This window comes from Mycetomoellerius zeteki, unplaced genomic scaffold (genome assembly GCF_001594055.1).
Source record: "Mycetomoellerius zeteki isolate Tzet28-1 unplaced genomic scaffold, Tzet1.0 scaffold429, whole genome shotgun sequence".
Taxonomy (NCBI): domain Eukaryota; kingdom Metazoa; phylum Arthropoda; class Insecta; order Hymenoptera; family Formicidae; genus Mycetomoellerius; species Mycetomoellerius zeteki.
This window is the reverse complement of record NW_017257423.1, coordinates 1-12582: the sequence shown is the minus strand read 5'-3', so window position 1 is coordinate 12582 and position 12582 is coordinate 1. Positions and strand designations below refer to the sequence as shown.

Genomic DNA, 12582 nt, shown 5'->3' with positions numbered 1-12582 from the left:
GTTCGATCAATAACTGTTTACAGTTATTTGTTCTGCCAATTTAACAGGAAGCCGTTATTCAGAAATGTGTTGCGGAAGTAAGTATGAATTTTGTAAAGTATTGAACTTTAATTACTTAATTTTAAGCAAATAATCGAAAAATTCTCGCTAAACTTTTGAAAAATTTAATCGTAAAAAATCTGATGTATCATAAACATTACTTATATTTAGTAGTGTTAATATCTTACCTGGAAAGTATTTCATCTATTCTATATAAAATATGTTGTCCAACTTTCTAATTTGCTACATATTTCTAATTAACACTACATTGCTAATTACAAGTTTTACATCATTGTTCGTAAAAAATTCAAATAAACCATGGAAGTTTTAATTACCTAAAACAGCAAAATTTTTGTTTTTATTAACAATATACGATTTCATGAAATTTTACATTACAACATTTTAGTCAAATATAATTAGCACAATTAAAAGAAATATTAAATAAAATTTAAATTTTATATTTATTAAATCTGAGGTTAGTATCATAAGGAATTTAATTGATATATTACTTACATCACCAAAAGTTGCAATAGAAAGATGAACTAATTTCCCTGCAGTTATTTTGATTACGTTATTTGATCGCATTATTATTAAAATAAGACAAAGGGCTGTTTTGTGCGGTAATTGATACCAATTAATCATGTATACCATGTCCCCAACATTTTTGCACTAATAAATAAATATAAATATTTTTTAATTCATTATAAATATAAATAGGTATCTACATTTCTGCAGAAAGTATCAAAAGCAGCCATTATATAAATATAATTATTTTGTTTCTATATTTCATAAATTTTTTGAATAGTATCCACATATTCTAAAAAAATTATTTTAATCTTGAAAGATGTATTACTTGCTCTGTCAAAATCTCGCCGATATAGCAAAAAATAAATATATTAAAACCCATTGAAGTATATAAAGTAATATATGACAATATTTGTGCTGCATCGAAAGCACCCCAATTCTGAAAAATTAATTTTACAAGTTTATTCAAATAAAATTAATTAAACACACATAAATAATAAAATTTAACAACTCTGTTCTTATTTATACTATATTATTATACTATATTATTATACTATTAATAATTGCATTTGATTCTTTATAATTATAAAAGGTGTATGAAAACAGCTTTTTCAGTAAAATGTTTCTTTTAATCATACCATAATCGAGTAATATCCAAGTAAACACATATTTAGCGTGCAGCCCATCAATATTGCAAGACAAACTTTATGCATAATACTTTCCACACGTGCTATAAAACTGTAATACGTTTGTATAATTACGGAATGTTTAAGCGTGAACTCTTCACTAACAAAATTTTCTTGCAAAAATTTGTCGAACATTACATATTTATATACGTCGTATATTAATGACAATATTTATTTTATTTATAATATTATGAAAAGATTGTATAGAAAGAAAAAATAAATATCAATCTCAAAATTGCCATTTATTAAAGCAAAGTATCATACATCCAAGAAATATAGTTCAATAGTACACTGTCAGAAATATTACCACGAGCTTCCTTTACATGTAAAGGAATGAAGCTCGTGGTTATAAACGAAATTATAAATAATGAATGATTTAACTGAAAATTAAGTTCCAGTAGTTACTTAAATGTAATGAACGTGTACATTAAATTTTATAATTTTCATGAAAAATACATTATAAATATAAATAGGTATCTACATTTCTGCAGAAAGTATCAAAAGCAGCCATTATATAAATATAATTATTTTGTTTCTATATTTCATAAATTTTTTGAATAGTATCCACATATTCTAAAAAAATTATTTTAATCTTGAAAGATGTATTACTTGCTCTGTCAAAATCTCGCCGATATAGCAAAAAATAAATATATTAAAACTCATTCAAATATATAAGGTAATATTAAATTTCATGTACATGTACACAAATTTTCAGTTATAAATACATTAAATTTAATGTAATGCCATGAAATTAAGTTCAAGTTGTGTTAATTAAAAGTACACTGAAAAAAATGCATGTAATTTTACATGGAAATTACATGTATATGACTGGAAAATTATCTAAATATATATTACATAAATATGCTTAGAAATTTACTGGAAATTGTAAATTTCCAATCATATTTAGGCAATTTTCCAGTCATGAACATGTAATTTCCATGTAAAATTACATACATTTTTTTCAGTGTATATTAAATTTCATGAAATTTTTAACAGTGTAGAGTACCTTAATGCTCTCAAGTGATGCTCCACAATAGCAGCCAATTTTTGCTCAACTGAATGATTTCCCTTCTCTTCGTAATCAATTATGAGTTCGTTCAACCACGCATACAATACGTGTAATTGGCCGCAGGCATGCATCGCGAAAACTCCGGCGAGGCTGCAAACACTCACTAATGCGGAACTTACTACAAATGCCGACACGAATTGTATAACCAGCATGATTTCGTTTATAGGGCTGAACCTCGTGTCGAGAATCTTACTGTATGTCGGACATGTCATTGAACGCGTCTTAAAAGTCTCGTTGCCGACCATAATGGTCGTAGTTCTTATTGCTTTTGCGGTACCGAAGAGCAGCTGACCGCCCTGCGTGACCGCCGCACTAATTCCGGCGAGAAAACGTCCGAACTTGGCGTATTGCAGCATCGTTTTACGATCTCCGATTCTATGTATAAGCTGCCAATCCATTTCCATGTGCTGTATACAATTGTGAATGTCGTGGCTGCGCTTGAGCAATGTCCAATAGCTTATCCAACCCATAATCCTATGAAATAATGGCCCAAAGGCGCCTATCTTTGCCGTGATAGTCTGATCCTCCAATATGACGTACAGTATACATGGCACTGTAACAACTGCTATTGTAAGTGAACAAAAGATGATCAGTACTATTGCGGCAATTTTCTCTAATGTATTCGACGTGCTTATGGGCCAAGCGCCTATAGGTTTTAGGCACCATCGGTTAATTTGCAGACTATAATCGTTGATGTGCTTGAAATCAACGTTTCTCAAGTCACGTTTCAAGTTTGTCATGCTCGCGTGAACTAGCTTGGCGCACTGCCAGGGTGGACAGGACAATAGTTCTAGCAAGGATTCTATTTGAATAAGCGCGTGCGCCGACTTCTGAAGTTTGATGAACGTTACATTGTTACTTTTTTATTGAGAGTATCGCGTGCATATCAAATCGATTTTTTTCCTAGCAGATGTTTCGTCTTGTCAGTTTCGCAAGAGGGTCGCATTGGAGAGGAATATGAAAGTACTTTTGTGGCTATACATACAAGTTTTATAAGGTATTGAGTTTTTACTTCTTTAGTTTCAGGAAAATCGTCAGGGATATCATTTTTGCTTTTAAGAATCTTATCGCAGAAAATCCTGTTATATCATAATTATTAGTTTATTTTACATTTCTATCTAAAATAATTTATGTGTGTGTCTTATAACTTGTTGTTTCTCTACGTTTTATACAGTCATTGTTCTCAAAAAATTTAAATATGCCGTGGAAGTTTTTATTATCTGTAATAATAGAATTGCTCGTTTTTATTAATAATAAATGTACAACTGTTAATTATATTGTTAATATTTGCTTCGATACGGCATATATAAAACTAAATAGTCATTACGTAGAATAATTATAACAATACATGCATGAGAGCAAATTATGTTAAAATTTTATTTAACGATATTAATAACTGTACAATAATGTATTACTCACATCGCCAAATGTTGCTATGGATAACCGAAATATTTTTCCTGCCGTTATCTTAATAACATAACTCGATTGCATGAGTATCAAAGTGAGTTTAAGTGCTGTTTTGTGATGCAGTTTATACCAATTGGTCATATATGCTATTTCCCCGATATATTTGCACTAATAAATAAATAAATAAAAATATTTACAATCTTTTTGTGTACAAACATCTAACAATGATAATAAAGAGATATTAAAAAATATTTTAGATATGTGAACACAATTATTTTATATTTTCTTAAATATGATAATAAAATATAAATAATCAAACATTCAATATTTTTATACTTATATAATTACATAACATTATATTATATTTTGTATATACAGTTAAAATAAGAACAGTTTCAAATGTCTAAAAATCTTTTTGATTTTGAGATATTACCTGTTCCGTTAGAACTTCACCAATGTAACAAAATATAAATATATTGAACGTATATGATAAATATACACCCATGTATGAAAATATTTTTATTGCATCGAAATTAGCCCAGTTCTGCAAAATCAATCGATCGTTTTATTTACTGCAGAAAAATAAGATTAATCTATTTTTACAGCATTTGAACTACATCATTCGAAAGCAAAGAAGTTTTATTCATTTTTAGCGTACCATAACAGAGTAATATCCAAGTAAACACATACTCAGCGTGCATCCCATTAATTCTCCTAAACAGGCTTTATGCATAATATTCTCTATTTGTACAACAAAACTAAAACATATCTATGTAGTTATGATGTATTCAAGTAGGATATTTTCTTTTGTAAAACTCACTTTAAATCAGTATTCATGGGTTCAGTGACTTCGACCTTTTCTTCAATTACATTGTTTAGAACAAATTGTAATTTATAAAAATTATATTTATAAAAAATATTTTTTACAACTTTACATACGCTTAAGTTACATAATCTTTTTCCTCGAATTTTGATTTTCGAAATAAAAAATGAATCGTTCAATTACATAAACTTTCAAAGTTAAAAAAGGTACATTAATTTAAAGTACACTAGATTCGAAAATCTAGTTAAGGAAATTTCGGATTTTTCTTTTAATAAATTTCGGAAATTAAATATCTTCGATTAAAGTTAACACCCAATGAAAAGAAACTTATAACACAAATTGTAATCGATATTTAAGATCTAAATGATCTAACAAAAAAACACAATCAAGTGTACTCCTTCCGATTTTCGATTTCATTATCTTTGTTGTCTATATGTTAAAATATAAATTAAAATGAAAGATGGGTATTTTTTAATAAATGAGTTCTTGCACGTTAAAGGAATAGAACTTCATCTTGAGAAAATTCGTTTTTTTTCTTTCTGAGTGAATATGAAACAGTTAAAAATATAAACAAATTTTAAATAAAAGATTAATGATTTCAAGAGTACTTTATATTTTTAATAATAACCTTTTTCTAAGTTCTTTGATAAATAAAATTTTTTATAAAGAATTTTTTTTCATTATTATAAAGTACAATATATCATTACTATAAAATAGAAAATCTTATTTCTGTCGGTATATTTTAGTGTAACCGAAGCTTATTCAAACTGGAAGAGGACACTTGGTTCACGGAGAGAATTTTTTCTTATAGTTTACTCTGAAAATATGGTAGTCGTGGAACAACATTGTATTTTCAAAAATTTTATGTAAGTCTCTCTCTATCTCATTCACTAATAAAACTACAATAAAGTATAAAATAAATTTGATTAATTTTACTGAAGTGCATGGTGCAAATCTTTAAAATATTATATTGTATTACAAATACTATATTTTTAAGATAAATTTTAAGAGAAAATTCTTTCCGTCTTATGTTCCCTTTTAATTTTAAACACAATACCTGAGGACTCTCCAGTGATGGTCCACAATAACAGCAAGTTTCTGTTCTGCTAAATGATATGTCTTTTCCTCAGCAAGCTCTTTTAGCCATTTATGTAACACGTTCAGTTGACCGCAGGCGTGCATCGCGAAAACAGCGGCAAGACTGCATATAGCTACTGTAGAGGAGCTCACTATAAGTGTCGACAACAATTGCACACTCAACAGGATCTCGTTCGTAGGGCTGAATCTCACGTCAACGATTTTGCTGTACGGTGGACACGTTATCGGATACATCTTAAACGTTTCATTACCGATAATAACGGTCGCAGTTTTCACTGCTTTGACCGCGGTGAAAATGATCGCACTACTATGCATAAATATTGCGCAAAATTTGGCTATGAAACGGCCAGTTTGGGCATATCGCAACATAACTTCGCGGTCGTTCATTTTCCGAACGAGTTTCCAGTCCGTCTCCATATGCAGTATGCAATGTTGAATATCTTTATTATGCGTAAGTAATTGCCAGTAATTTATAGATCCCATGATTCTGTGCATCAACGGAACGATAGCATTTATTCTAATACCAAATTTTTCTTTTTCAAAGCATATATATAATGTGCATGGTATCATAATGACTGCCACCACGAATGAAAAAATGAAGATTTGCATTGACACTACAATTTGTTTTATTTTGCTCGCGGTTCTTTGCGGCCAAGCACCGAGCGATATAAGAAACCATCGATTAAATTGTATACTGTAGTCATTGACATTTTCGAAATTTATTAGGATGTGTTTCAGGTCGCTCATGATCGTTTCACAAAAGCGATCTATGTATTACTGCAATAATCGTATAGAGACGTATCTAGAGACATGTTCCAAAATACGCTTGCGCCAACGTTTAGGAAAGTTCGCTCTGTAAAACACGTCGGTAGCGTTGAGAAGAGCGCACGCGTGTCCGATCGATAATCGTTCCTCACACGAAGCCTGTTTGTCAGTTTGACAAAAGACCGCGTTCTGTGAGGAAAGAAGATACTTTTTTGAAAGTGACAACAAATTTTTTCCTTTTCGTCATCTAGCATCGTTTATTGTTTACTAGGTAAAGCATTTGAAACATGATATATTAACACTTAAAAAAAATTTTAAGCATAATGCTCAATATAAATGAATGAAAGGCATTTAAAGTGGAAATTCTCACATATATTTATATTATAATATATAATAGGAAAGCATTAAAAATATATCAGAGGTATAGGTATAGTCTCTGCAAAAAGGGACTAAAAATGAAAATTTATACTTTCCGTATAAAAATAAATAAATAAATATGTACATATGGGTGTATATATATATATATATATATATATACATGTATTGGGTATGGAAATAAGTTTCCGCCCTTTTTAAATGAAAAATATGTATTCAGAATCAGTTTGTCTTGCCTATTGTCCCATTCTGGTCATTTTTATTTCAAAGCTTGGTTCAAATGTATCACTTGTAGTCGATAACGATCGCCAATGATGGATTTCTTCGAATAATGCTTGCAAAACCTGCATCTTCAAATTTTTTCGGTGCACCTTCGCGTTCTTTGTCACATCGAAATCTCCATTGTTGAAGCGACGAAACCATTCTTTACAAGTAGAATTTGATGGAGCATGCTAACCGTAAATATCTACGAGTAAACGATGCGTTTCCGCAGCACTTTTCTTTAAAATGAAATAATGCAGTAAAACTTCCCGCAAATGTTGCTTTTTTGGAATAAATTCCGACATTTTCAACGCAAAAGAATTACTCTTGTTTACGCTTCGAATGAATGCCAACTATTGGGCTCAAAAGTTTGAACACACACCTTTCAAAAACATATATTGCCGTTTTATCAAACACACAAGCAGTGCTACTAACGATATCTCTCTATAATGGGCTGAATTATTTCCATACCTAATAAATATAGATATATATATATATATACACATACTCAAACATGAGACAGTTCAGTAAGGCCAACATTTATATTTGACAATGCAATTTTAAGTTTTGAATAAAATCTCGTTTTATGTTATTTATTTTTCTACAAACATATCTATTTCTTATTGAAATAATTTATAATTCAGTTTCTAAATCGGTGCCACTTTTTTTTTATGTTACTTTCAAATGTAATATACAGAAAAATCTGTCATTCTTTTCATAACTTTTTCATTTCGTAAAAAAATTTATGTATAATCCTCCATTCTATTTCATATTCCTTTATTTTTTAGCGATGAAAAATAAAAATATTGAGAGTATCGCGTGCATATTAAATGGATTTTTTTCCTAGCAGATGTTTCGTCTTGTCAGTTTCGCAAGAGGATCCCATTGGAGAGGAATATGAAAGTACTCTTTTGGCTATGCATACAAGTTTTATAAGATATTGAGTTTTACTTCTTCAATTTCAGGAAAATCGTCAGGGATATTATTTTTGCTTTTAAGAATCTTACCGCAGAAAATCCTATTATATCATAATTATTAGTCTATTTTACATTTCTATCTAAAATAATTTATGTGTGTGTCTTATAACTTGTTGTACCTCTACGTTTTATACAGTCATTGTTCTCAAAAAATTTAAATATGCCGTGGAAGTTTTTATTATCTGTAATAATAGAATTGCTCGTTTTTATTAATAATAAATGTACAACTGTTAATTATATTGTTAATATTTGCTTCGATACGGCATATATAAAACTAAATAGTCATTACGTAGAATAATTATAACAATACATGCATGAGAGCAAATTATGTTAAAATTTTATTTAACGATATTAATAACTGTACAATAATGTATTACTCACATCGCCAAATGTTGCTATGGATAACCGAAATATTTTTCCTGCCGTTATCTTAATAACATAACTCGATTGCATGAGTATCAAAGTGAGTTTAAGTGCTGTTTTGTGATGCAGTTTATACCAATTGGTCATATATGCTATTTCCCCGATATTTTTGCACTAATAAATAAATAAATAAAAATATTTACAAACTTTTTGAGGTACCCAAACATCTAACAATGATGATGTTAATAAATAAATAAATAAAAATATTTACAATCTTTTTGTGTACAAACATCTAACAATGATAATAAAGAGATATTAAAAAATATTTTAGATATGTGAACACAATTATTTTATATTTTCTTAAATATAATAATAAAATGTAAATAATCAAACATTCAATATTTTTATACTTATGTAATTAGATAACGTTATATTATATTTTGTATACAGTTAAAATGAGAAAAGTTTCAAATGTCTAAAAATCTTTTTGATTTTGAAATATTACCTGTTCCGTGAGAACTTCACCAATGTAACAAAATATAAATATATGGAATGTATATGATACATATACACTCATATATGAAAATATTTTCATTGCATCGAAATTAGCCCAGTTCTGCAAAATCAATTGACCGTTTTATTTACTGTAGAATAATAAGATTAATCTATTTTTACAGCATATCAACTGCATCATGCGAAAGCAAAGAAATTTTATTCATTTTTAGCGTACCATAACAGAGTAATATCCAAGTAAACACATACTCAGCGTGCATCCCATTAATTCTCCTAAACAGGCTTTATGCATAATATTCTCTATTTGTATAACAAAACTGAAACATATCTATGTAGTTATAATCTTTTCAGGCAGGATATTTTCTTTTATAAAACTCATTTTAAATCGGTATTCATAGGTTCAGTGACTTCGACCTTTTCTTCAATTGCATTGTTTATAACAAATTGTAATTTATAAAAATTATTTATAAAAAATATTTTTTACAACTTTACATAAGCTTAAGTTACATAATCTTTTTCCTTGAACTTTGAGTTTCAAAATAAAAAATGAGTCACTCTATTACGTTTTTACGTAACTTACATTAACTTTTAAAGTTAAAAAAGATACATTAATTTAAAGTACACTGGATTCGAAAATCTAGTCAAGGAAAAATTTCGGATTTTTTTTTTAATAAATTTCGGAAATTAAATATCTTAGATTAAAGTTAACACTCAATGAAAAGAAACTTATAACACAAATTGTAATCGATATTTAAGATCTAAGTGATCTAAAAAAGAAACACAGCCAAGTGTACTCCTTCCAATTTTCGTTATCTTTGCTGTCTATATGTTGAAATATAAACAAAAATAAAAGATGGGTATTTTTTAATAAATGCGTTCTCGCACGTTAAAGGAATAGAACTTCACCTCGAAAAAATTCATTTTTTTTCTTTCTGAGTGAATATTAAACAGTTAAAAATATAAACAAATTTTAAATAAAAGTTGAATGATTTCAAGAGTACTTTATATTTTTAATAATAACCTTTTTTTAAGTTCTTTGAAAAATAAAATTTTTTATAAAGAATTTTTTATCATTATTATAAAGTACAATATATCATTATTATAAAATAGAAAATCTTATTTCTGTCGGTATATTTTAGCGTAATCGAAGCTTATTCAAACTGGAAGAGGACACTTGGTTCACGCAGAGAATTTTTTCTTATAGTTTACTCTGAAAATATGGTAGTCGTGGAACAACATTGTATTTTCAAGAATTTTATGTAAGTCTCTCTCTATCTCATTCACTAATAAAACTACAATAAAGTATAAAATAAATTTGATTAATTTTACTGAAGTGCATGGTGAAAATCTTTAAAATATTATATTGTACTACATCTACCATATTTTTGAGATAAATTTTACGAGAAAATTCTTTCCGTCTTATGTTCCCTTTAATTTTAATCAAAATACCTGAGGACTCTCCAGTGATGCTCCACAATAACAGCAAGTTTCTGTTCCGCTAAATGATGTGTCTTCTCCTCAGCAAGCTCTTTTAACCATGTACGCAATACGTTCAGTTGACCGCAGGCGTGCATCGCGAAAACAGCGGCAAGACTGCATATTGCTACTGTAGAGGAGCTCATTATAACTGTCGACAATAATTGCACACTCAACAGGATCTCGTTCGTAGGGCTGAATCTCACGTCAACGATTTTGCTGTACGGTGGACACGTTATCGGATACATCTTAAACGTTTCATTACCGATAGCAAAGGTCGTAGTTTTCACTGTTTTGACCGCGTTGAAAATTATCCCACTACTGTGCATAAATATTGCGCAAAATTTGGCTATGAAACGGCCAATTTTGGCATATCGTAACATAACTTCGCGGTCGTCCATTTTCTGAACGAGTTTCCAGTCCGTCTCCATATGCAGTATGCAATGTTGAATATCTTTATTATGCGTAAGTAATTGCCAGTAATTTATAGATCCCATGATTCTGTGCAGCCACGGGACGAGAGCATTTATTCTAATAGTAAATTTTTCTTTTTCAAAGCATATGTATAATGTGCATGGTATCATAATGACTGCCACCACGAATGAAAAAATGAAGATTTGCATTGACACTACAATTCGTTTTATTTTGCTCGCCGTTCTTTGCGGCCAAGCACCGAGCGATATAAGAAACCATCGATTAAATTGTATACTGTAGTCATTGACATTTTCGAAATTTATTAGGATGCGTTTCAAGTCGCTCATGATCGTTTCACAAAAGCGACCTATGTATTACTGCAATAATCGTATAGAAACGTATCTAGAGACATATTCGAAAATACGCTTGCGCCAATGTTTAGGAAAGTTCGCTCTGTAAAACACGTCGGTAGCGTTGAGAAGAGCGCACGCGTGTCCGATCGATAATCGTTCCTCACACGAAGCCTGTTTGTCAGTTTGACAAAAGACCGCGTTCTGTGAGGAAAGAAGATACTTTTTTGAAAGTGACAACAAATTTTTTACTTTTCGTCATCTTGCATCGTTTGTTATTTACTAGGTAAAGCAATTAAAACATGATATATTAACACTTAAAAAAAATTTTAGGCGTAATGCTCAATATAAATGAATGAAAGGCATTTAAAGTGGAAACTCTCACATATATGTATATTATAATATATAATAGGGAAGCATTAAGGGTGCATTAAGAGGTATAGGTATAATCTCTGCAAAAAGGGACTAGAAATGAAAATTTATATTTTCCGTATAAAAATAAATAAATAAATACGTACACATATATATATATTTATGTATTGGGTATGGGAATAAGTTTCCGCCCTTTTTGAATGAAAAAGATGTATATATTTAAACAAAACAATACAAAGTGTTTATTCAAAGTATGCTCTGTCGGAAGCGACAGCTTTCTCCCCCCTTCCCGGTAATAAACGGATTTCTTAAAGGAAAAAATTTGATTCTTCGGAAGTGATCCATTCATCAAACCATTTTTTGATACTTTCATAAGAATTGAATCGTTCTCCTAAAAGGGCCGATTGCATGGACCGGAACAAATGGAAATCTGAAAGAGCAATGCCGGTAAATACGGCAGGTGGGGCAGGATTTCCTACTTCACTCCTTCCAAGTATTCCTTGACCGGTTTTGCAACGTGTGGTCTAGCGTTGTCATATAGCAGAATCAGCTTGTCCTGCCTATTGTCCCATTCTGGTCATTTTTCTTTCAAAGCTTGGTTCAAATGTATCACTTGTAGTCGATAACGATCGCCAGTGATGGATTTCTTCGAATAATGCTTACAATTCTGCATCTTCAAATTTTTTCGGTGCACCTTCGCGTTCTTTGTCAAGCACGTCGGAATCACCATTGTTGAATCGCCGAAACCATTCTTTACAAGTTGTATTAGATGGAGCATGCTAACCGTAAATATCTACGAGCAAACGATGCGTTTCCGCAGCACTTTTCTTTAAAATGAAATAATGCAGTAAAACTTCCCGCAAATGTTGCTTTTTTGGAATAAATTCCGACATTTTCAACGCAAAAGAATTACTCTTGTTTACGCTTCGAATGAATGCCAACTATTGGGCTCAAAAGTTTGAACACACACCTTTCAAAAACATATATTGCCGTTTTATCAAACACAAGCAGTGCTACTGACGATATCTCTCTACAATGGACGGAATTATTTCCATACCCAATAAATAAA

General features: G+C 30.0%; 3 protein-coding genes across 3 annotated transcripts; all 3 read right to left on the bottom strand.

Annotated features, from left to right (window-relative positions):
• Positions 1–323: 323 nt before the first annotated feature.
• Positions 324–3059, bottom strand: LOC108726566 (odorant receptor 82a-like). Its single transcript, XM_018454220.1, has 5 exons — positions 2257–3059; positions 1203–1302; positions 893–1003; positions 553–708; positions 324–374 (listed from the first exon to the last, which is right to left on the bottom strand). The coding sequence occupies exons 1-5, from the start codon at positions 3057–3059 to the stop codon at positions 324–326; spliced, it is 1221 nt and encodes a 406-aa protein (XP_018309722.1).
• A 426-nt stretch (positions 3060–3485) lies between these two features.
• LOC108726565 (odorant receptor 82a-like) lies at positions 3486–6394 on the bottom strand. Its single transcript, XM_018454219.1, has 5 exons — positions 5607–6394; positions 4385–4484; positions 4160–4270; positions 3739–3894; positions 3486–3539 (listed from the first exon to the last, which is right to left on the bottom strand). Exons 1-5 carry the CDS (start codon positions 6392–6394, stop codon positions 3486–3488), a joined length of 1209 nt encoding a protein of 402 aa, XP_018309721.1.
• Positions 6395–8153: 1759 nt separating this feature from the next.
• Positions 8154–11138, bottom strand: LOC108726564 (odorant receptor 82a-like). The gene is made up of 5 exons (XM_018454218.1): positions 10351–11138; positions 9119–9218; positions 8894–9004; positions 8407–8562; positions 8154–8207 (listed from the first exon to the last, which is right to left on the bottom strand). The coding sequence occupies exons 1-5, from the start codon at positions 11136–11138 to the stop codon at positions 8154–8156; spliced, it is 1209 nt and encodes a 402-aa protein (XP_018309720.1).
• Between the last annotated feature and the right edge of the window lie 1444 nt (positions 11139–12582).